Genomic DNA, 25,031 nt, shown 5'->3' on the forward strand with positions numbered 1-25,031 from the left:
GAGATGGTTTGAAAAGAAGGTTTTACTTCTTGCAGTCCCTTTTCTGACATCTCTGCCTATTTTCAGCAGACCCACATTTTATTTTATTTTATTTTATTCTTTTTTTTTATTGCATTTTAGGTTTTAGGGTACATGTGAAGAGCATGCAAGATTGTTGCATAGGTACACACGTGGCAGTGTGATTTGCTGCCTTCCTCCCCTTCACCTATATCTGGCATTTCTCCCCATGCTATCTTTCCCCAACTCCCCACCCCTCACTGTCCCTCCCCTATTTCCCCCCAACAGACCCCAGTGTGCAGTGCTCCCCTCCCTGTGTCCATGTGTTCTCATTGTTCAACACCCGCCTATGAGTGAGAACATGCGGTGTTTGATTTTGTGTTCTTGTGGCAGACCCACATTTTAAATGAGATGAGTTGGGTGGGTTTCTCTTCCTTGCAATCAAATGATTCGATAACAGAAATGAGAGCATTTTGTAAACTGTTACAGGTTAAATAAACATCAGGCAGTCTTACTGCCTTCATTTTACAGCTTGCTAAGTATAGTCTCAATTTATAATGTGGTGTCAAAGTGAGATTATTTTTATGAGAAACAAGGAAGTTATGATCCATGGCTCCAGAACAGTCTTTCCTGGCTGTGGACGGCACTGTCACTGCCAGCAGGCACGAACCGGCTGCAGGGGGAGGGTGATCCTCTGGGAAGCACCCTGATGGGCTGCAATGATTTAGGGATTTTTTGGGGGACTGGACTTGTAAAAGACAGCCCAACCTGAAGGTAGAGGGTAGGATGATACTGCCTGAAAAATGTTCAGTGCCACCTTGGGCCACTCCCTTTAATTTCTCTAAGCTTCTGTTTCCTCACCTATGAAATGAGGATGAGCAACAGCACCTACCTCAAAGGGTTGCTTTGACAATTGAATGAGCAAATGGATGTACTGCCCTTTAGCTCTCTGCCAGATAAGGGCCCCATATGCACTATTAATAATAGCAGGAAGAGTGGGAAAGTGTAAAATGCTGTTATTTCTGATAAGACTATGAGCAAGGCAATTGAGTTCAGTTAAGCAGGGAAATCTTGATAGACTGAGAAGCAGGACAAGGGTTTGAGGAAGTGGATCATGCAACAGCCAGAAGCTTCGATGCGGGCCCTTTCCTCCTGTTGCCCTGCTTCTCTTGTAAGAATTAAGCTTCTAGTAATTAAAAGCCTATTTCTTGCCAGGCCCTGGGCTAAGTACAACGCACACACGATCCAATTTAAACTTCACAAACTTGCAAGATTGGGGCTTAGAGAGATGGGTCAAATTTAACAACCAATGCCAGGGACCAGAAAGACCCACAGAGCTAAGCTGGGGTCCTGCAGTGCTAGAAAGATACAGATATTGACCCCTTACCCCTTACTTGTCGGATTGTGTGCAGGTAGGAGGGGGTTCCTAAAGGAGGATTCGAGTGGCCAGAGCATCTGTAGGTTCTAGGGGGATACAGGTTAGTGACTGCTTCCTGTCATTGATGCATTCCAGGATATCCCTCCTGGATACCAGTTGTGACCATTTTTACTTCATTATAAAGATGAGAAAATAGGGGCTCCGTGCGGCCACACGACTTGCAAGAAACAAAGGTATGATTTGAATCCAGTATGTTTTGGTTCCAATGCCAAAGTCATCTTTCTCTTCTAACATATTTTATTTGTACCACATCTTATATTTTTACGTTTCTATACTTTTGCAATGAATATTTTTATTTCTCAAGTTGTTTCCATCTGATCCATATAACATCAGCTTTTGTACAATCGTCAACATTTACTGGTTAGGCCCACTTAGAAGATGCAGAAATTGAGGCACAGAGGGTTAAGCTGTGGCTATGACCCTTGGAGGTGGAGGCAGAGTCAGGGCTGGGAGCCAAGTCTGCGACTCTCAGTACCCCATAAGACAAGAGGCTAGTACCTTTCTTGGCTTGTTTTTTGGTGGTCTTGCGGCTTGTGTTGGAAACCCCTGGGATGGATTTTATTTCACTCTTGCTGACGGGGGGTGGGTGTAGGACCAGCTTTGGTGGCCTGGTGAGACACACAGGCAGCCCCGCCGCACTCATGAGGATCCCAGTGATTCCTGGAAGGGGCAGGGCATGGGTGAGGAAGGACTGGAGACTTAGCTCTCAACACTCCCCAAATTCCTCTTTCCCCATTAACCTACTCTCCTCCTTTCCAGCAGAAAGTTCTCAGAATTCCTGGCTTCTCTACCCTGTACCTTCCCCAGAAAGTTATTCATTCACTTATCTTCAATTGCATGCTTTGCTTTTAGTAATCAGTTCTCTTCCAAACTCTTCATAGCCTTCCCATGCAATTCCTAAAATCACCATTTGCTTTCATTAATATCTGATTCTCTCCTTTTATTCCCCACAAATGCTCATGACCTGATTTCTCTACCTTAACCCAGAGCACCCTGGGGTTTCTCGTACCTGCCAAGGCAGGGTTGACAGGACTGGAGCCATTTAGGTTCTTCACTGGGACTGTGGGGACCCTGCGGAAGGAAAGAGCAGATACAACGTCATTTGACACGTGGAACAAAATGGACTAGTATTTAATTCTAACAAAATGCAGTAAGTGCTTAACACAGCAGCAGGCAGGAGGTGACATCTTCAAAACCTAAGTCAGACCATGTCACTCTGCCACCCAGAACCTCAGAATTATGATTCCTCGGTTCACTCAGAGTCAAAGTTAAAGTCCTAGCAAGGCCGACACAGCCTGGATCTGCCTACACTGCCACCGAGGTTCCCTTGTCCCCCTTGCCTCCTCTCGTATCACTCAGCTCTCTGTTCAGCTCTTGCTGCTCCTCCTACATGCCAGGTACACTCGTCTCAGAGCCTTTGCATATGCTGTTCCCTGTACCTGAAATGCTCTTCCACCAGACAACTGCTTAGCTTCCTCCTACAACTCCTTCAGTCCTGGCTTCACTCAGACCTACCAGGTGAGGTTCCCGAGACCATCAGATTTAGTATTGCTACCCACCCCTCCATCCCACGCCAGGACTCCTGCTCTACTTAGGATCCTTTAAAAGAAATTGTTGCTTATTATGTCCCCTTCTAGAATCTAGGCTCTACAAAGGCAAATATCTTTCTCTGTTTTGTTCAGAGCCAGGCACTAGTAAGCATTCAATTGATATTTATTGAAGAAATGAAAAAATAAAGAAGCAAGTTCAAACCAGGGTATACGAAAGGGTCCCCTAAGATGCTTTTAGAAGGTCGGAGTCCCAGATCTAGACCAGAATCTCCACCTGCGGAGCACAAGAAGCTGCATTTCCCAAAGCTCCTGAGAGGATGCAGATGTAGCAATCCCCAGCCCAACATTTGGAACCACTGCTGGAACAGCTCTCACTTCCCCTTTTCCCTGAGACATATATAAATATTAGGCAAAGCCTTCTTCCCTTTCTGTCCTTCTCCCCAGCAACTCCAGCCAGGCTGGAGAGGAGATGGCACAGCTGCTTGGGAAAGGCACAGCCCTCCCACAGCGCTGACTTGGAAAATATGGGACACATGGGGCTGGGTCTTGCGCCATCCTCTCTGCCACCCACGCTCCTGCAGCTGGGCTTGGAGAGGCTAACCCGGTCACAGATGACTCCAGGACGTAGGCAGCCTGCAAAGCCAGCAGCTGTGCTATGGGGGTAGGTTGGTGCTGGGAAAGCAAGAGGAGGAAAAAAAGAATATTTATTTATTGATTTATCCATCCAGAAAGTGTTTATTGAGCCCTATTTTGTGTTGTTCGCTATTCCTGATGTTGGGGGTCAGCAGTGAACACACAGCTCCTGGCCCCTCTACACCCACGTTATAATTGCCAACATGCACAGAGCTCACTTCTTCCTAAAGGTGCCTCCAACTGGTCTCAGTATATAAACCCGTCTAATACTTCCGACGTCCTGTGCAAGAGGTATACTTATTAACCCCATTTTAAAGACAACTACATTGAGGCACAGAGAGGTTAAGGAAACCTGGTAAGATCACACAGCTAAGCCAGAAAATCTGGCACCAGAGCCCATGTACTATGGTGTGCTCGTGTGTTTATGTAATCCTTGTACATCCCACACTGCAGACACAGACCAGAAACTCAGAGAGCGTCATGAAGAAACCCACCACTAGGAATGGGGAAGCTGCAACGGGACCTCCACGCCAGCAGTGGGGTCTGTCTCTGCCCCTCATGCCTGTAAGGGAGGTGCTTCCCCAGCTCCAAGCTACTTTGAGCCTGCCTGGGCCTCTGTGCCTTCCCAGGGATGACAACATGTGCACCAGTGCTGGGACATGGATGTGAAAGAACAGATGTGGGAATGGGAATGTTTGTGTCTCACCGGGCCACCCAAAGCCACTTTTCTTTGAAATTGTCTCCAGCATAAATCAAACCAGGATGGGAGGATGGAGGAGAAAGCTGAATATAAAGCAAGGGCCACTGGGCCAAGAAAAGAAGAATGGACTTGATTCTGAACTCTGTGACCTGCTCCCCAGGGCCAGGCATGGTAGGGTGGACGGGGAGTCAGGAAAATCAGGTTCAAGTCCCATCCCTGCCAGGAGCTCCTCGCTAAGGTAGTTAACTTTTCTAAGCCTCAATTTCCTCATCTGTACAACTGTGAGGTTCTTGGGTTCGAAGATGCCAGCGAAACTGGTTGACAATTTCTCACCTTAATAAGTATGCCTCTTGCACAGGATGTTGGAAGGATTAGATAGGTTTATATGCTGTGAGCAGTTGGAGCCATTCTTGGGAGGAGGTGAGCACTGTGTATGCTGGCAGTTATAATGTGTGGGTGAAGAAGGGCCATGAGCTGTGTGGTCACTGCTGACCCCCGGCATCGGGAATAGCAAACAACACAAAGGTGAACACCCAAGTCCTGAGTCCCCCACTGACCGCAGATTCTCCTCAACCAGTTCTTTCTGGAAAGGCTTGGGGAGGACTTGGCTTCCTGTGTCCTGCTCCCAGCTCCCCAGCAGGGGGCGGCACACAGGGCCAGCCCTGCACCTGCCTTCTCCCTCACCATCTCTAGACCCCCCACTCTAGCTGATAAGTAGCTGTGATCTGGGTGACAAAAGCTACCTTTGTTCTCATAAACTGGACTGGCAGGTTTCATACCCAATCTGGTCAACCAGGAAATAATCCAATCCCCAGAACACTACACATCTCAGGCAGCTCAAGAACTCCGGGGCAAGGTCTGGAGAGAGGGAGGGAAGGGCCTGCATGTGGACCTGGGACACACAAGAAGACTGTTGGGCCAACAGGTGGGAGAGATGCCATGTCCCTGCCACTTGAGGAGAGGAATGACATGGCGGGTGGGCTTGTCACTGAGCTCTGGGAAGGAGGGGCCTGGGGAGAAGGGGGATACTTGCTTGTGAAATCCAGAACGGTGTAATGGAAGGGGCTCTGCACTGGTGTCAGGGAGTCTTTGTTTTAGCCCCGCTCAGCACGGACCTGCTTTGCCTTTGGGAGAGCCACAAAGCCTTTCTGTGTTTTGTTGACCATGTCTGAGTTACCACAGCTGTGAACAGGGCATCCTAAATGTGTGCCCTACGGGGTCCCTGTGAGCGTTTAGGAACTAGGTCAAATAACTGTGCAAACAGCTGAGCCCTGTGCAAGTTGGGGTGATTGTTTCTGCTTTTATCTCCCAAGTATAAAAGGGGCATTGGGCTGAATAAATACTTTTTCTGCTCTAATATTCCAATTTTCTGATTCTTGAGCTCATGGGTACCCAGGTATAAAATCGAGTGCTGGGCAGTATGTGAGGCTGTTGAGTTGGCCACACCTGACCACACCTCCCCACTATTACTGGTAAAAGTGGAAACCTTGGAGAACAGCCCATGAAGTTCCAGCTGGTCACGCCCTGCTGGGGCCCCAGCTCCAAAAGCCTGAGCTCTCCTAGAAAACAGCAACCCAATGGCAGGCATGCATCTCACATCCTTCCGGCAACTCCATCAGCCAAAACTGTCTGTTCTAACCACATCTTGGCCAATCAGAAGACACCCCGTGCCCCCATTTAGTTGGGCTGTTCCTCATTATGGAGGGTCCAAGTTTTTGTTTCTGTTGCTAAAACATAAAACTAAGACAAAAGAAGAGAGCTGGCAAGGCAGCAGAGGAAGGGGGTTTGGGGGAGGGAGTATATCTCTGTAGGCACCATGACGAGAAGCAGTGTTTTTCTCGGAGTTATGCACCAGCCCAGGAATCCTCCAGAAGGACAAGGGTCTCGTCTCTACGGCAACTGAGGCCTAGCTGGAGACAGAGAATCCTCAACTCTAGAGGAGGGGGCTACCGGGTGACGCTCGCCTCCACTGCGCAGACCCCTTCTTGCTTCCCTTTAGAAACCCCCTGCTTCTGTCTCTGAATAATTCACAGGATCTTTTGTTCCTGCCCCCAAACCTTTCTCTTCATCCCACTCCTCCCGCCTCCCCGGTCTTCCTTTTTCCGTGGGAAAGTTGCTGGAAGAGGTCATGGGCAGACAGAGGAGGGGGAAGGGGCCCTGAACGACAGAAGGTCGACGGCAATGCCAGACAAAGGGAATAAACACGCTAATTAAATGGCCAAGAAAGGCTGGAGGAGAAGATGGGAATGGGGGTGAGGGAGGTGGGAAGAGGTGAAAAGCAAAGGGCTGGAAGATCGAGGGGTAGGCAGGGGCCTCCCTCGTCAGGAAAACAGAGTCGAGAAAAAAAAAAGACTTGTTTCTATAGCCCTTTTGAAACTGGACTGCCTGGACCTCCACACATTCTCTAGCCCCAGTTCTATGAGCAGGCAGAGGAAATAAAGAAGAGAGATAACTCCACTCCCTCATTGAGAGTCAAAGCCACCTGGGTGTCTCTCCCTCAGTGATGGCATGAAGTCACTTGGCATTTGTCAAGGGCACCAGAGACAAGGTGGGATGTCAGACCCTGCTCAGCTTTGACTTCAACTCCATGGATACCTGTTAACAATAACAGCAATCGCAATGACAGCAGCCAATACTGACTGAACTCAGTATGTGTCAAGCATTGTGCTAAGTCTATAGACTTAATATGTCATTTGATCCTTATGACAACCATAAAAGGAAGTTACTATTACTATCCCATCTTACAGATGATGAAACTGAAGACAGGATGCAAATCTTTGCCCAAGGGACACAGCAAGGCACTTGGGGTCAAGCCCCAGACAGTCCTAACTTCTGGAGGATATGCTCTTATCCAGCAAAGAAGCCTTCCTCCTCCATGCCAACAATCATCCTGGAACTCTCTTAGGCACCCCCAGGATGGCTCTGTGTGACAGTGGGGAGAATTAAGCAGCGGCAAGGCTTAGCTATTTGTGGTAGCAAAGGTTGCAGCCACCATATGGATCTGGGTCACTTCGATTTTATGATCAGGAAGATCCAGAACATAAAAAGCAATACAAACAGGACCTACAGCATCACCAGGTTGTCACAGGAATAACTGAGACAATGTATGGAAAGGACCTGGCAAATAATAAGTCACCACTGAAAACAGGCCGGTATTCCAATCTGGAGTCACCTCCCCAGCTGCCAGAGACTAGAGGAAAGAAACTAACTCTCGTTTTGCACCTACTGAACGTTGGGCATTGTGGTAGGTACTTGGTGGAAGAGGAGCACAGCAGAGTCAGAATCTGGGGTCTAGCGTCAGATATCCTGAAGTTTGAATCCCACTTTCTGCCAATGATTAGCTATGTACCCTTAAACAAGCGAACATCTACTTTCTTCATCTGTAAATGGGATAATGCCTACTTGCCTACTTCACAGAGTTTTTGTAAAAATTAAATGAGATGATAAAGCCCCAAACTACAATATAGTGGGAGTTCAATCAATGTTGCCTATTATTACTTAGTAGGCAGAATCTTTTTTTTTTTGGGGGGACAGGGTCTCATTCTGTCACCCAAGCTGGAGTGTAGTGGTACGATCATAGCTCACTGCAGCCTTGACCTCCTGGGCTCATGCAGTCCTCCAGCCTCAGCCTCCCAAAGTGCTAGTGTTACAGGTGTGAGCCACCACACCTGACCACAATCTTCTTTAAGCCTTACAGCCCCCCAAACAGGAGTAATACTGCCAGCATTTAAAGATGACCAAGTTAGGACTCTGTGATGTTAGGAATCTGGTCCTAAATCATATGGCTAGTAAGAGGCAAAGTCTCAACCAGAGTCCAGATCAGAGCCCAAGGATCTAACCTTCCCTTGTCTACCACCCCATGCTGCCTTCACCTGCAGCCAGGGGTCAGCGTAAGATGAGGAGAAGCTTAAGTCTTGGCAGCCCCTCCTTCTGATCCAGAAGATCTGCTGTAGCCGATCTCTGCAGTGAGTAAATGCCTGAGGCAGCTGTGGAAGCACCTACCCAGAGGCGATCAGCACCCGGGACTGGGCAATGGCCAGTCGCTGCAGGTTGGTACGATTCAAGGTGGCCAGAGCCACCCTTCCGGTCTTGCTGTTGGGTCCTGGGGGGCTGGCAGGAGAGCCCGTTGTTGTCCCACTGGGCATGCTGGAGGCCTGTCTCCGGATCATCTGCGATGGGGCGGTCTTCATCGGGCCTTGAATGGTGTCTGTGCTGTACAGTGGCTTGGCCCCAGGGCCTGGTGGTGGGGGCAGCTTGACCACTCCAGGAGGGGCCATGTTCTTGCGGGTAACTGGGGGCTGCAGGGGTCCAGTGCTGCCATTAACCACGGCTGCTTTAACACTCATCACCAAGACACACTGGGGACAGGAGCAGGGTGGGGTGGGGGGCGAGGTGGCTGGCCCAGGGCTGACTGGCCAGGACTGAGCCTTAGGCAAGGTCCCCGTGACCATGGGGTAGATGAGGTCAAGGCGCCGGCGGACTCGGCGTTGGCGCTGGGTCTGACGGTTGATCTGGCCCATGGTGTTGAAGTCAATGACGTAGCTAAAGCCGATGGAGGTGAGGTCGATCCAGGGGTGCTGCTTCTCATAGGCATGCTGGATGGTGATGCCCACTTCCATGTCGTAGGGTGTCCAGGAGCCATTGTCATTCTCCCACTCCCACACCACGCCCTTCCCAGGGGCCGAGGAGGGGTCGTAGTAGTTGCGGCGAACTGGGCGGAGAGTTCCTGTCAGGGTGTTATACAGGAGAGGTCAGGGTCAGCATGCAATTATACTGAATGGCATGACATTAGCAAGTCACATGTATACTGGGCATGACACTACCTGAAGTGCCAGCTTTGAATGAAACTCATTTCTCCCTTTAAGATGTCTACAGTTCAACCAGAGTAGAAGCAGATGAGTTACAACATGAAGGATATGGGTGGCAGTGCAGAGTAGCAGAATGACTCCCTCCTGGTTTGTAGTCGGGACACCTCGGTTTGCAGCCAAACTCATTCCATTTACTAGCTGACATAGAACCCCTAAGCCTCCTTTTCCCTCCTGGGAAATAGGATAACTCCTTCCTAGAGTTTTTGTACAAATTAAATACAGCTCACTTGTTAATTCAACAAATACGTATTTGTACATGCCAGGTTCTGGATTTCACGTGAACTCTATAAATGCACTAAGGCCTGTAAAGCCGGTGCTCATAATGATCATATTCCTTCTCTTGTCCCTCTAAATGCTCTTGCACCAAGAGTCATGAGGAAAAGAATACAAGGCTGTGGAAGCCTAGAGGACTGAGAGAAGATTCTTTCTCCATGTGGGAAGGCTGCCCAGAAGCGGTTGTGAGGAAGCTGGGTCTCTATACATTTATAAATGCTGTCAAAAAAAAAAAAAAATGGTGTGTTACTATGAGAAGAAGGGAAATCAGGTTAGAACTCTCTCATGTTTCCCAGGATTAAATCTTGTATCAGCAGCAAACTTAACATTCTTAATGGTCATGAAAATCATTTCATATTTATCTGATGCCTTTCTTGAAAGAAGCTCAAACCCTCCTAAGGATAGGATTGCCTTAGTTTTGACAGTCTCACTGTGGGGCTGGGAAGAGGTCATGGTTATTACAGGGTAATGTACAACAGGTATGAACTGGCAGGACTGCAAGGGAGCTGAGCCTCTAACTGTTGCCTCTTTCTCCCTTTCTCAAAATCTGAATCCTCACCCATCCTCAACCAGGGCTCATTTCATGGTATCAACATCAAGGCTAAAGATGCCTGGCTCAGGGCAGGGTAGGGAGGCTGGGGAGGGCCCCTGGAATGCTGGAATCTCTGCATCTGTCAGCTTAAGCTCTATCCATCAAAGTGGTGAGAAAAGACTCCCTTCACCGGCCTCTGACCCACCCCTCCTCCAACCCAGAGGGAGACACCAAGACTGGGGACAGAATCCCATTCAAGGGGGGAAGAAAAGAAACAATGGCTATTCAGGCCTTTGCCAGGGTCATAACCCGCCCCCCACCCCATCTCCAAGCCCTTTAATGACCCAAAACATCAACATTCAGAGGCACAACGGAGAAGCAGAACAATCCCCTATTCATCACCAGGGCCTCTGCTGGGGGACATGGGGGTATCAGGATGGGGGGCAGGAGAAGGGGAGGCGATAGTTCCCTGGTTTGCCTCCATTTCCTTCCTCAGTGCCCAGCTTGCTGGGGAACAAAGAATATGGGCTTTGGGGCCAACAGGGGAGGTTCTGTGCTTTTCAGTTGTGTGAGTAAGCCTCAGTTTCCTCATCTGTTTGGGTCCTGGGTAGAGACTTCAAAGGGTAGGATTTGAGGATTAAATGAACATAAAACTCAAAAATAGCACCTGTCACCATGGCAAGAGCTCAATGAAAATTGGTGATTATTACTGTAATTTATTTTCTATTATATGTCTAAGCAGGATAGATAAGCCATGGAAAGGTTTAGTTCAGGGGATGTGTGTGTGTCAGTTGGGGTGTGTGTGTGTAGGATGCTAGGGGGTGTAAGAAAGAGAGAGAGAGAGAGAAAGTTTCTATATAACTGACACAAGATTTTCTTCTCAGTCACTTTGCAAGCTGGGGACCTCTGGCCAGCGACACCCTGCCTGGGCCTCACTTGACCAAACTACCTGCTGCAGGAGATGGCCTGACCACTCGGCCCACCTGGGCCAAGTTTGGCTCCACACCAGTTAGTTCTTGTCCCATACCCAAGAAGAATAAGGATATGTTGACAATCAAAGAACGAGCAAGGTGGGGAGTTTTATTGAGTGATGAAACAGCTTTCAGCAGAGAGGGGACCCAGAGGTGGTCCCCCTATACAAAGTTGAGAAAGTCTCTGCAATGTGGCTGAGTCCGGGGCTTTCATAGGCTCAGAATAGGGGAGGGGCAGGCTGTAGGTGGTACTGGAAAAGGCGACATTTGACTGGTTAAAAAGCATTATTCAGAAAGAATCAATTGGGAAAGGGTGGGGAAACAGGAACAGAAGTTCTCACTCTGGGTTGTAGGTTTCATCCCAGACCAGCAGTCTAGTCTTTCAGTCTTCAGGCTGGTATGGGCTTGAAGGTGGGGTTTCACTGGGGACCTGCCCCTATCTTCCCAAGCATTTGGCTGCCTTCTCCTGCTCTCATAACTGGTATTTGTACAATATTTATTACTTACAAAGCACCTCACATACCCATGTAATTTCATAGCAATCCTAGAAATACCTTTCACATATGAGGAAATTAAGTATAGAGAGCTTAAATGGCACTATTTTATATTCTCTCCAGGGTGGCAGGGACAATACACTTCACTCCCTCACAGACGTGCCTAAAATATATATGTATATCTATTATATATGTATAAATATATATGTGTGTGTATATATATATTTTAGGCACATCTGATATATATATATCACACAATAGTGTTATCAGTCCTGGAGATGCCTGAGAGTGGTCCCAGAACTTCTGGAAACTATGCTGTGGGTCTATAATATACCTTTCCAGGTGTGTATCTTCCTCAATCTCTGTGTTTTCTTCTATTCCTGCCAAATGGAGGCCCCCTTTATCCTCACACATTCCCTCAGAGTTCCCTGGCTCCCTCTCTAACAATTTGCTACATCCCCTCTACTGAAATGGCCTTCTTTGCCATTTTTACCTGTTGAAATTCTCCTTACCATTCAGGTCTTACTCCATTTTCCATCCATTTCTTAAAATGTTCTCACAGCCAAGGCCACACCCTCAGGAAGCCTGAGGTGTGTAGCTTGACTATGCTGATGTGCACCAATGTTTCAGCAACACTTTTTATACCATCCTGCCTTAAGTCGGGGCAGAGATGCTGCTGTGGAGCTCTTTGCATTCTTAGTGCCCAATGCCTGGAAGTTGCAAGGGCTCCAGAAACTGTGCTGTGTCTGAAGACTTCTGGCTACTTTAATATTTAATCATTTATCATGTACCACTGAGAATCCATTAACTGCTACGGGGAATGCAGATTCAAGCATTCCTCAAGTAGCTTTCAGTCTAAAACAGTGTTAGAAGACAGGTGTGCAAATGACTCTTTATGAGGCAGAACATATTACAAAGAGGACACCAACAAAATGCATGTTGGCAGGAAAATTGACCACGTCCCCTCCCTGCGTAAATCCCTTCCATGACTTCCCCTTAGGTTGAAATCTAAATGCCCCCGACCCACCAACATACGTGGCCCCTCAGAGCCTAACTCTGCCCACATTTCAGCTATGCTGGCATTCAATCTCTGCCCATTGCCAGGCTTCTCTGATTCTGGGCGTCTTCACAATGCTGCTTCCTCCCTAAAACTCTCTGACATCTTTTTCACAGCTCTTCCTAGAGGAAGGGCTCATTTCACAGCTCTTCCTAGAGGAAGTGCTCATTTCTTCAAGGAAGCCCGCCTAGGCAATCCTGGCCAGGTTAAATTCTTGTTCCTTAAAAAAATTTTTAATAGCACTCATCTCAATGTGCAGTTACGTATGTATTTGTGTGGCTAATTTGATGAATATCTGTCCCTTTCAGTAGACTCCCGATACCATGAGAGTGGCCATCAAGGTGTGTGCTCACCGCTGTATTCTCCATGCCAGCATGTGCCAGGCACTTAAAAATATTGATTGAGGCCGGGCGCGCTGGCTCAAGCCTGTAATCCCAGCACTTTGGGAGGCCGAGACGGGTGGATCACGAGGTCAAGAGATCGAGACCGTCCTGGTCAACATGGTGAAACCCCGTCTCTACTAATACAAAAAAAATTAGCTGGGCATGGTGGCGCGTGCCTGTAATCCCAGCTACTCAGGAGGCTGAGGCAGAAGAATTGCCTGAACCCAGGAGGCGGAGGTTGCGGTGAGCCGTGATCGCGCCATTGCACTCCAGCCTGGGTAACGAGCGAAACTCCGCCTCAAAAAAAAAAAAAAAAAAAAAAAAAAATATTGATTGAATAAATGAAGTAATGATGGTTTGTTTGCAAAGCATTTCAAGGTATGGATAACATTTTAAGAAATGAATAACAAACGGCATGGACTCAAATAATAAAAAGAATTTTGACAGGTAGAAATGGCAAAGGACAGCGTTTTATAAGAAAGGACCTTAAGACTAGTTGGGGGGTGAAGGGTGTCAGAGAACTCTAAAGGAATGCATGAGGACAGAAGTGGCCTCTGTTTGGCAGATTGCAGGGAAATATAAGGCATAGGAGAAGACAATCCTGGAAAGGTATGTTACAGCCAAGGAGGGCCTGGAAGGTCTGAAATGCCAGGCCATGATAGATTTAATTTGTAATCAATGAAGAGCTACTAAAGTTTGTTAAGAAAAGACGGACAAGACCAGAGCTACTCTGTCTATTAGTTCCAGGTGAGTGGAAAGGTGTTGGCAGGGAAAATGAAAAGAAGGTGACACACTGGAGAGACCCTACAGAAAAAAACATGGCTAAGACTTGACCATGAGGAGCTGAATGATTTCCAAGTGAGGTTTGAGGATTGCCTCCTTCAGAATCTCCTGGGGTACGAATTGAATCATCAGTGCCCTTGAGACCTAGGGGCCAGCATCTCCAGGGCCTGCGCACCGGAATCTGCATGTGAATGACCACCTTGAATGGTGCACAGGAACACTCAAATTTCAACTGTTGGGCTGCAGGATCTATATGCCTGTGCATATTAGGTACCTAAGTAAGACTCAACATGACAGAATGAGTCAAAGAATCCTGGGCTTAGACCCTGGGAACATGGTAAAATGGGTCAGAGGGATGTCAAGAGGCCAAGCTAGTTTTAGAGGGGATGTTGTTGAGTCCAACCCTAGAGGACAGTCAGAGAGAATATACAGATCTCAGAACCAAAGTGCTGAGACAACAGACACGGTGGGATTTTATTCTGATTATTTTCAAAGACCACCCTATTTTGGATGTGCTCCCTCTCAGCTTGTCTAGAATCAGGATTATAAACCAGATAATGAACTCCAGTAGGATAGAGATTGAGGATATTCATAATCTAAGGATGAAGAAGGAGAAAGAAAATCAGTTTTTTCCAGATTTTACACCTGCCTCACAAGGCGCCCAAAATCTTTCAGCTTCTGGGAAATGGAAGGCAATGTCTTCCAGGCATGCACCGAGGTCTCTAGGGCATGTTACACACATCTATGTAAGTGACTCACTGCTGTTAGAGCATGTACCGTGTCCAAGAAATCCCAGGCCACTCTTACCAGCATCCCCCACGCCCACCAGAATTTCATGAGGACAAAGAAACATTTGGATACTCTATTATTGCTATATCCCACATGTCTGGAACAGTGCCTGCGCTAAATGGTTGCTCCATCACTATTCACTGAATGAAGAAATAGGACATAGGCCACCTAATTCGGAATTTCAGCCCTGCCATTGACAGCTGTAAACCCTTGAGCAACTTAATCTCTTTCAACTTGTTTCCTTACAAAATGGGGATAATAATAGGTTCTTCATACGATTGTTGTGAGGCTTAAACAAGATAGTGTGCAATGTGCTTGGTGTGATGCAGACACATGGTGCATCCTGCACATGGTAAGTATCATGTGGTCACCATGATGCCTGCCTCCTCCACTCCTATGCCAACATAGGGTAGAGGGTGTTGCAGGGGGCTAAAACTCAGCTTCTGTCAAATCGTTTATTTGTATTTATTTATTTATTTTTTAAGACAGAGTGTCGCTCTATAGCCCAGGCTGGAGTGCAGTGGCACGACCTCGGCTCACTGCAACCTCTGCCTCTCGGTTCATGCGATTCTCCTGTCTCAGCCTCCCAAGTAGCTGGGAATACAGGCATACACCAATACACCTGGCTAATTTTTGTATTTTTAGTAGAGATGGGGTTTCATTATGTTGGTCAGTTGACCTCAATCTCCTGACCTTGTGATCCACCTGCCTCAGCCTCCTAAAGTGCTGGGATTACAGGCGTGAGCCACCGTGCCCGGCCTGTCAAATCATTTAATTTAACCCACTCTCTTTCTCACCATCTGACACTTCTCACCACTTTTAAGACATAAAGAAGGCAAAATTTGCACAGAAAAATCTGAGCTGGAAAGAACTCTCCCTCACCCTGTGCTTATCAGTATCATCACTGGCACAGGGGCCAGCCCATTCACCTGTTGATCCGCTTGACAGGAGGAAAGAAAAAGAGGGAAAGGAGAAATCTTAAGGCTGCTCTTCATTCTACAGAAAAAAAAATGAGGTCTGATCATTTAGGGACTTGCTCAAAGTCATGGAGTAAGCAGTGAGCCTGGAATGAGAGCCACAGTTGTTTCTCCCCACTCTCAGCCTGGATCTTCCCCATCCTGCTACGGAAGCCCTGGAGATGGTAAGGTCAGGCGTGTTGAAAGGTACAGGGGAAAGTGATGCTGCAGTAAAGCTCTTCAGTCACTGCCCTATAACAGAAAAAGGGCAACCCAGTCAGGGTAAATGATGGCAGGTGGAGAGGACCCCACCAAGGCTTTTGGAAGTAGCCAAGAGCCAGTCCCATCTATCTCACCCCATCTCTTCCCTTCTTCCAATTTCTCTAGCCCAAAGTGCCTAGAAGAGACTGGCATAGAATGCAAATAAGCTCAGAACCCTAGGCAGTCCAGGGAAGGAGAAGGACCCAGGGCAAACAGAGGTGGGCAGATGGGTGTCTGCAACCTCCCAGCCATCTCCCTGGAGACAGGCTGGATGAGGTCAGGAGCCCAGGCCAGTGGAGAGACTGAGGACTCTCTAAGCAGCCAGCAAACAACTTCTAAAAAGACAAAGCTCTCATGTCAGGAAATGTCCCCATAGAGAGAAGGCAACAAAAAAGGAGAGGAATCGCCTCTGGGCAGGGGACTTCCAGCTCTCTTTTGTTTATGGGGATGTTTCTGGTTCCCAGCTTTGAATTATGGCTTAAGAATGGTGGGTAATTTAATTAAACATTGCAAGGGCTTGGCTGAGGTTGCCTGGGAGCCACTGGTTGAAAGTTCCTACCCTGTCATGGCCTCATCAATGAGACTGAGGGAAACTATGTGTGCGTTGGTGGAGAAAGGAGAGGAGGGGGCTCAGAGCTCAGAAACCCAGAGATTCTTCTATTCTACTTTGACAAGCGCCTGGACAGATCCAGCTTTTCTGGGAATGCAGCCCAGTGCCTGCAGCACCCAGCACAGGGCCTGGTGTAAAGGACAGAGGTACTCAGGGTGGCTAACTGACTGACTGACTCTAGCAATGAGTGGATGAAACCAAAGCAGTCTGATGTAAAACACACCCTCAGGCAGCCTTTAAAATGATCCAGGGCAAGTTCTCTGACTGCGGTTTGAAGTCCAGAGAGTGCCATCCTCTCACTAAATTGCTCACCATCAGGAGGTATTCAATCTGTCCTCAGGTGAGAGTGATGAGAACTGGGACACGTGGCTTCTTTCCTTCTGCCCAGTTTTCTCTATAACTTCACTTCGGTAGAAAGGATCACGAATCTTTGTAGATACCTTGCCCATCCTAAGCACCCCCAAACACAGATTCCACCTTTGCTCTTCCCAAATGTGGGAAAGGGGCCGAGACCTTTCTACCACAAGGGTGGTTCTCCAAATGCTGCAGAGATTTAGTCTGACATAGAAAAGCTAACACCCGCTTTTTTTTTTTTTTGAGCAGGACTGGAATCCCCTGGCATATGCTCTAACTGCTGGTCTCTCTCTCTGGTCTCACCTCCATGGTTCAGCTCCCCACAACACACATCCCTCTGCTAACCTGCCGCCTCCACCCTCACCTCCACAACCTCTACTCAAGTTGCACAATGACATTCTCTCCCTCCTCCTCAGCCACACTTAATCCTCTTTCTCAATCTCCCCACATTCCTCTCTATTCTCTCCTCCTCCCAGTCTCCCCCAGCGCCACCTCTCTCCCGTCCCTACACTGTTTAAGCCCCTGCAAATTCGAACACTTCCAGAAATCCTGTCCCCAGAAAGCTCTCCTCAATTAGCCAGTGTCTGCAGAGTCCTTGGCAAAGGGGTTGTTGGGAATTACGACTAAAGATGAGGACATGAGGGTGGAAAGATACCCCTTTCCCATGACAATCCTAATTAGCACACAGGATGTGGGGGCTTTCCAAGGAAGCGGGGAAACTCTGCTCAAACAGCTGTTTGCTGGGGAGGGCCTCTCCCAGTCATCTTCTCTACTTCCTCCCCAGCACACCGGCCTCTCCAGGCTCCTCGGTTACACTCTAGGGAAAGCCCAGCCAGAATTCCAGAAACAATGGCCCCCTCCCCACCTGTCACTGAAGGAGACAGAAACTCTTCTCATTCATCAGTTAAGCAAGGACCGAGCAAAGAGGGGCAGTTCTGCCGTCCTCCTCCCTAGGGCAGCACCCCGCCTCACCCCCTATGGCCCCATCCTGCAGGTTCCCTTCCTGGCTCTGACCTGGAAAGGCAGGTCAGCTGGGAAGCGGGGTTGTGCTGGCTACAGTGGCAACTTGATTCTCAGGAAAGATAGGAGCTTGGCGCTCCGGGAGGCAAGGGTTCCTTACAGGCTACGGTTCCTTACAGGCTACGGTCCCCCCCAAGCCTTGGGGACAGTTTCTCCTTAGGAATCTGCCTCCTCCTCCTCAGCAGACAAAGGGAGCGGCTTCCCTGCCAGGCATTCCGAAGCCCCAAGCCTCCCCCTCCTCTCTCCATCTGCTCCGGCCTGTTGCTTCCGCGCTTGGAGCGTGTAGCAGAGGCATTCGCCAAAGCCACGGCGTCCAGGGTCCCCCAGCTCCAGTCTCTCCTCACAGGGAGCCCGGCGCTTCCCTTACCCAACTGTAGCGACAGCCTCCGGGGAATCCCTTTTTCCTTCCCCAGTTCCCACACCCAGGACCCAGCTGTGGGGAGGAATCCCACACAGGAGACGCAGAGGCAGTGAGATCAGGGGTGAGGGGACGTTTGGCAAGCCCCAGCGTGCCTGAGGCAAAGCAGGGTCAGGTCAGCCACCGTGCCGGCCGCCAGGGGATGAGGGCAGGAAGCCTTTGCGAGGGGCTGGGATTGCCTGTAGGCTGGGGTCGGCCCTACACTTTCTACACGTAAAGACTTAGGGCCACCAAGTGCCGAAAAGTGGGGGCGTGAAAAAGGATGGGGAGCGAATTCTTAGCGAGTAGGTTGAAGGTGGGTTTGCAACACAGGAACACTGATACTACTCGCATGGACGTTTGCGGGGAGGGAGGATCCTGCGAGGATCCAGGGGAGTGACGGACGTGCCTCTCACCACCACCTCTTGGTGACACTTCTGCACCGAGGCGCCGACTAGGTGGCCAAGGTGCGTTCCCAGGGCAGGAGGTACCTTGGCAGGTTGGGGAGGTGGTGGGAGCGGGCGGGGCGGGGACGGGGCGGCCGGCTCACCCGTGTCTTGGCGGAACTGGTTCATGGACTGCAGGTCGATGATGTAGGGCGCGAGACGGCTGTCCACCTGGCCCAGCACCACGCTGCCCCCCGCGCGGGGGCCGGCGCGGACCACCGCCTCGATGTGGTGGCTCACGGCGGGGCTGTAGGGACGCCAGCGGCCGTGCTCGTTCAACCATTCCCAGACCACCACGGCCGAGGCCAGGAGCATGGCGAGCCCGGGGCTGCGGCGCTGTGCGGCCCGCCTCCCGGGCCCCGAGCGCCCGACCTCCTCCGCTTCCTCCTGCGCCGCCGCCTCCGGGCCTCGACCGCGCCCCCTGCCCCGCGCCCCGCCGCTCCGGGCAGCCTCAGCTCCGGCCCATGGGCTCCTCCCCAGCAGTGCATCCACCGGGGCCGGGGCACCGGGGCCGCCTGGCTCGGACCGCGCGCCGCCGCCGCCGCCGCCGCCGGGGTCCGCCGCTGCTGCCGCTGCTCCGTGGGGTCGAATCGCTTCATGCAAATGCCCGGCTCTCTGCAAACAGGCCCCCGCCTTGCAAAAGCCACCCGGCGGGCGCGCGGCCCGAGCCCCGGCGGCCGCGAGCTGGGGCTGACGGCGAGGCGAGGACCCAGCCCTAGCACCAGTTGCGCCTCGGGCTCTGCAGACGCCGGGGTGGGATCTCGCCGCACGGCCGCCCTCCGAATGGCACGCTCTGGTCCCCTCCCCTCACTCTCTCCCTCCCTCCCTCTTCGCCGCACGAATTGCAGTCGCCGCCGCGGGGAGAGCTCCCCCTCCCTGCGGCTCTGCTCAGTCCCTTCCAGAATGAACCTCCTCCTCCCAAGAGGGGCGCTAAGGCAAACCCGCGACCGCGTGGGTTTTCCTGGTTGCTTGATGAGGAGAAGTGACCCGCCATGACACGGCCCTAGGACCGCCACTGTCGCCAGCTGCAACTTTGCGGTCTCCTTCCCCAAAATGTAATTCTCTCTCTCTTTTTTTTTTTCTTAATGCAGCATGATCAGTGCCCGCAGCGCGAGCTGGAGACACGCATTGTCTCGGGCCTTGCGCACGCACTAGCACACTCACAGTCTCACACACACGCGCGCACACCCCCACGTCTTCCTTGCCCGGGCTCCTATTACCTCATCCTCGCCTGAATCCTCAGCTGTCCGTCAAGGAAACAGAAGCCACGCCCCCCTGCTTCTCGGGCGGGTGCCCTGGAGCTAACCTGCCCCCTGCTGGCCTAAAGCAACGTGTGCCGGCCAATGGCCACTCCAATCTCTGCTAATGAGACCCAGTCCAAAGGGATGCAGCAATTTGGCTAATGATGGATTTATATTACCTATGTAGAGAGCAAATGTGGTTTTTCTGGCCAGATTCAATGTACTAGAGTCAAGAAGACACATGCTAAATTAATTTAGTCTGGATCGTTTCTATAACTAAAATTATGAAACACTAGGACAAACACAAGCTAGACTTATTTTGATCATAAATAGTTAATATGGAAAATAAAATTAAATGGGTCGGTTCTGATTAAAAGGGAATACTGAAGTCAGTATTATGCATTAATCTTGTCAAAGAACACAGATTTTGTTTTGTTGAGATTGCAAACCACATAAAACAACGAACTGAGTCTATCAAGATCCAAGACGTAGGATGTGGGAAAGTAAAAATAGATTATGTATTAGAGAATGAGATTGAGAATCTTTTTGAAATAATCAATTTTTTCATAAATATCATATGACCTTTTTATGTTTTAGAACTTACTTCCCCCTCCCTCTCCTTACAGCTGTTCTTTCTCCCATTGTTAGAATTTTCCATCCCTCTACCTTTATCTTTCTCCCAACAGAGTTGTAAATACAAAGCAAAATTGTAAGATCTGTTCTTCTTCAGGCCTCTAAAAGCACCAGGCTCAAGGGACCTCTGAGCTTTGTTCTTTCAGGTCTCCTTGCACAGCTTGACCTCTGAAATGCCTAGTCAGCCTCTCCCTTAATTGGGGACTGCTCCTAATCAACCCAAACAACACCACTCATTAAAATGTGGAGTTTCAGAATTCGAAGAACAAAAAGAAATCGAGTTAAGGATACCTCAATTAAGTCCATCACAGGCCATTATTATTACCATTTTACAAATGAGAGGACTTAAGGAATTTAAACTATTTGCCCTAGATTACATAGCTAGTTAGAGGGAAAACCAGTATTCAAAATTCAGTTGGGCTGACTCAAAAGAAAATGCCTGTTCCATAACATGTCCTACGTGTCATGGGGTGGCACAATAACAGGCAATGTAAAAGTGTCTCAGTGTGAAAAAAGGGAAGGGAGAAAATGAGGGTAGAATATTCTGGAAGAGAAACAAAAGTCAAATTGAAGAAAAGGTAATTTAAAATTTTATTGGGCTACTTTTACTTCTAGTCATAAGAGTGGAGAGTATCAAAACTCAGGAAACCTTCTTATAGTCAGGGTAGGTATGAATCAAAAAGTGAAGAGTAATGCTTTAAGGGGATATTGGAAGTACAGGGAAAATATAGCACCTGACCAGCTAAGCCAGAAATTCCCAGGTGAAAAAATCTAAACTAGATAAGAAAGCTATTAGCAAATGTTAGATGAGTTGTTTGAAAGATGAATCAATAAAAGGCAGAAGGAAACGGACTCCTGCCTGCCTATGTCCAGCCTAATTTTGTATCTGGTCTTCTTGTATCTTCCATGTTAAACACAACAGAGTATTACAGAAGAATAAAAATATCTTATGACATGTAAGAAGGTTTGTATGTAGTCAGATTCATTTGCAAGAAGTGAATACACACACACATATACACACACAAAAGGGGTCTTAAAAAAGTTCGTGGAAAATGCATGTTATAAAAATACTAGGCATGTAGTTCAGATTTTGTTTTGAACCCAAATAAACTCTTACCAACTTGTTATAGCCTGTCTGGACAGAATCTAGTTTGAGACACTAAGATGGGTAAGACAATGCTCTAATTGAAGAGGATCAAGGATTAGCAGTCAAAACAATAGCCAACACCATAGATACCTCAACTGGTTCAGCTGACACAATTTTAACCAAGAAACTAAAGTTGAACAAACTTTCCACTACTTGATAGGTGCCAAGACTATTGCACCCAGGTTGACTGCAGACAAGAGCAGACCTTTCAATAGACATTTTAAACGAGTGGGATCAGGATCATTAAACATTTCTTTGAAGAATTGTAACAGGAGATGAAACAAGGCCTTACCAGTATAATCCTGAAGACAAGGAACAGCCAAAGAAATGGTTTTCAAGAGATGGAAGTGGTACAAAGCAAAAGTGCACTGGTCAAAAGCAGAGAACCATGGCAACAGTTTTTTGGAGATGCTCAAGGCATTTTACTTATGGACTTTCTGGAGGGCCAGAGAACAATAACATCTGCTTAATATGAGAATATTTTGAGAAAGTTAGCAATAGCTTTAGGAGAAAATACCTGGGAAAGCTTCACCAGAGAGTCTTTCTCCAGGTAACGTTCCTGCTCATTCCTCTCATCAGACAAAGACATTCTTGTGAGCATTTTGATGGAAAATCTTTAGGCATCTGCTGTACGGTCCTGATTTGGCTCCTCTGACTTCTTTTTGTTTCCTGATCTTAAAAATTTTTTAAAGACCACCTGTTTTTATATATTAAAGAAAGACTGCATTGATATGATTAGGGTCCCAGGGCACTCAGTTCTTTAGGAATAAACTTAATGACTATATCATCACCTACAAAAGTATCTTGAACTTGATGGTGCTTATGTTAGGATATGAAGTGTACATTTTTTATTTTGCCTTTTAATTTTATTTTTCACACACTTTTTGAAGTCCCCTCATGTGTTTGTTTGTTTTTGATGGAATCTTGCTCTGTCGCCTCACTGGGGTGTAGTGGCACAATCTCGGCTCACTGCAACCTCCTCCTCCTGGGTTCAAGCGATTCTTCCGCCTCAGCCTCCCGAGTAGCTGGGACCACTGGTGCGTGCCACCACGCCCGGCTAATTTTTGTATTTTTAGTAGAGACAGAGTTCACCATGTTGGCCAGGATGGTCTCGATCTCTTGACCTCATGATCCGCCTACCTCGGCCTCCCAAAGTACTGGGATTACAGGTGCAAGCCACCGCAACTGGCCCCCTCATGTTTTTGTGTGTGTACGACTTGACATTAGGAATCAATTATAGTTGTAAAATATCTTTATTTTAATAATCCATGATCATTTATAGTTCATCACACCTAGAAAGATAACATCTAGTCTTTCATCATTAACTATGATATTAGCTATAGGAGTTTATTTTAGATGCTCTTTATCAAACGGAGGAAGTTTTATTCTATTCTTATTTTTCTGAGAGCCTTTTTTTTGTCATGAACAGATATTGAGTTTTATTAAATGCTTTTTTATCAATGATATAATCATAAGTTTTTTCTCTTTAGACTACTAATATGGTAGATTCCATTGACTGATTTTCAAAATATTGAATGAGATTTGCATTCCTGAAATAAACCCCACTTAGTCATAGTGTATAATTATTTTAAAATATTGCTATATTTTGCTAAAGGTTTTGGGGGCCTGGGCATGGTGATGCCTACCTGTAGTCCTACTTACTTGAGAGGCTAAGGGAAAAGGGTAACTTGAGCTCAAGATTTCAAAGTTACAGTGAGCTATGATGAGCCACCGCACTCCAGCCTGGGTGACAGGGGAAGTTCCTGTCTTAAAAAAAAATTAGGGGTGGTCTATCTTTACAAAAAATCTTGGTGTATAGTTTCATTTTTCTCTTTCTTTTGTTAAATTAATCTTTTGTTAATTAATGTAGCCTAAAGCTGCCTCCTTATATACTTTAAGTTTGGCCTAAATGTTTTTCAGTACATAGTGAACTATAACCTAACTGAAAGTGGAAACAGACTAGCCTGCTTTTGTAACAGGTATCTGAGTCTCAGCCAACCACAGAAGCAAAACCTCAACCATTCGCAGGCGGCCAACTGTTCCAATGGTATTCAAACAAGGTGAGTGTTGAGCTGTAGCCAAGGCAGCTATTTCTTTTCTTCTTCTTTTTTAACCTTTTTAATTTTCAGAATACTTTTTAAAATTGCATTTTAAAATTAACACATAATTGTACATATTTATGGGGTATATAGGGATGTTTTGATACAGAAAATACATAGTGATCAGATCAGGGTAACTAGCATATCTGTCTACCTCAAACATTTATCGTTTCTTTGTGTTGAGAACACTCAATATCCTTCTAGCTATTTGAGTCTCTCCCTTATTGTGAACTACAGCCAAGGAAGCTGTTTCTATACCTCACTTCTGTTTTCTCTAAGCTGCTTTCCTTTCTCTGTTTGGAAATTATCTTCAGCTAAGTGGCAGTGTTGGAGTGTCTCCAAATCTATCCTAGTTCTGGGGAGCTGCCTGATTCTCAAATTGTTCTTTGCTCTGTGAAATTCCATTGAATTAAATTTGTCTAAAGTTTGTCTTTTAATACTTTCTTTCATTTTGAGAGGGATGGTGTAGGAATAATACTAGCTTTATAAAATGAATTGGGAAGTTTTCCACCCTCTTCTATTTTCTGGAACAGACTGTATAGAACTGGTGTTAATTCTTCCTTAAGGGTTTGATAGAATTGTCCATTAAAAGCATCTGGCCCTGGAGATTTCTTTTTCAGAAGATTTTAAATTACAAATTCAATTTCCTTAATAGTTATAGCACTATTCAAATTATCTGTGTCATATCAGATGAGTTGTGGTCATTTGTATTTTTTAAGGACTTGGTCAATTTTATACAAGTTGTCAAATTTACGTGTGGAGTTGTTCATAATATGCACTTTTTATACTTCTGATATCATTAAGGGCTGTTGTGATAACACTGCTTCATTCTTGATCTTCTTGGCAATTTGGTTTTCTCCGCCACCTCTCCCTTTCTGTTTCCCTACCTCCCAGCCAGTCTTTCTAAGCAGTATGTCAATTTTATTGGTTTTTTTTTTTCTTCCCAGATTGTTAGAAACAAGACGTCTGTTCTTTGGTGCTGCAAGGAAAAATTAGCATTTATACAAAAAGTTTTCTCAGCAAGGGAATTTTACTTTCTGCAGAAAGGGTGCTGCCTGTCAGCAATCTTGCCATGAGAGCACAATGAACAAAGAAAGGCAGAAATATTTATCTTTTTCGTATTGGGTCTTTACTGCTGTGTTTTATTTCTGTTGGTTGGAGTTGGACTTCACAGTCTAAGCTAAACTTGATTGGCTAACAGCTTAAAACTTTCATAAATAGGTAAAGGCAATGGAGAACAAAAGGAAAAGAGGAAGTTGCTTGCAAAAGGACTTAGAAAATTAATAATATTTCTAAATAAGGAAGGGGCATAGGCTGTGAGCTGGGACATACCTGAGCATGTCTAGACAAACATCTTGGTTAAAGTACAAGGACATAGTATGTACTTTTTCATTTATAT

General features: G+C 47.3%; 1 protein-coding gene across 2 annotated transcripts in view; it reads right to left on the reverse strand.

Annotated features, from left to right (window-relative positions):
• Positions 1-19,297, reverse strand: part of DTX4 (deltex E3 ubiquitin ligase 4) — a 38,345-nt gene extending 19,048 nt beyond the window's left edge. The window contains exons 1-4 of one of the 2 annotated variants that reach the window (XM_012471422.3): positions 18,617-19,297; positions 8,321-9,044; positions 2,445-2,506; positions 1,934-2,095 (exon numbers count right to left, since the gene is read on the reverse strand). In XM_012471422.3, the coding sequence (XP_012326845.2) occupies positions 1,934-2,095; positions 2,445-2,506; positions 8,321-9,044; positions 18,617-18,827 (1,159 nt within the window). In that variant the 5' untranslated portion in view covers positions 18,828-19,297. The remainder of the gene's footprint in view (positions 1-1,933; positions 2,096-2,444; positions 2,507-8,320; positions 9,045-18,616) is intronic. The other variant, XM_012471423.3, reaches the window with a different exon arrangement.
• Between the last annotated feature and the right edge of the window lie 5,734 nt (positions 19,298-25,031).

This window comes from Aotus nancymaae, unplaced genomic scaffold (genome assembly GCF_030222135.1).
Source record: "Aotus nancymaae isolate 86718 unplaced genomic scaffold, 86718_ANA_hifiasm-v0.15.2.pri h1tg000059l, whole genome shotgun sequence".
Lineage (NCBI taxonomy): Eukaryota > Metazoa > Chordata > Mammalia > Primates > Aotidae > Aotus > Aotus nancymaae.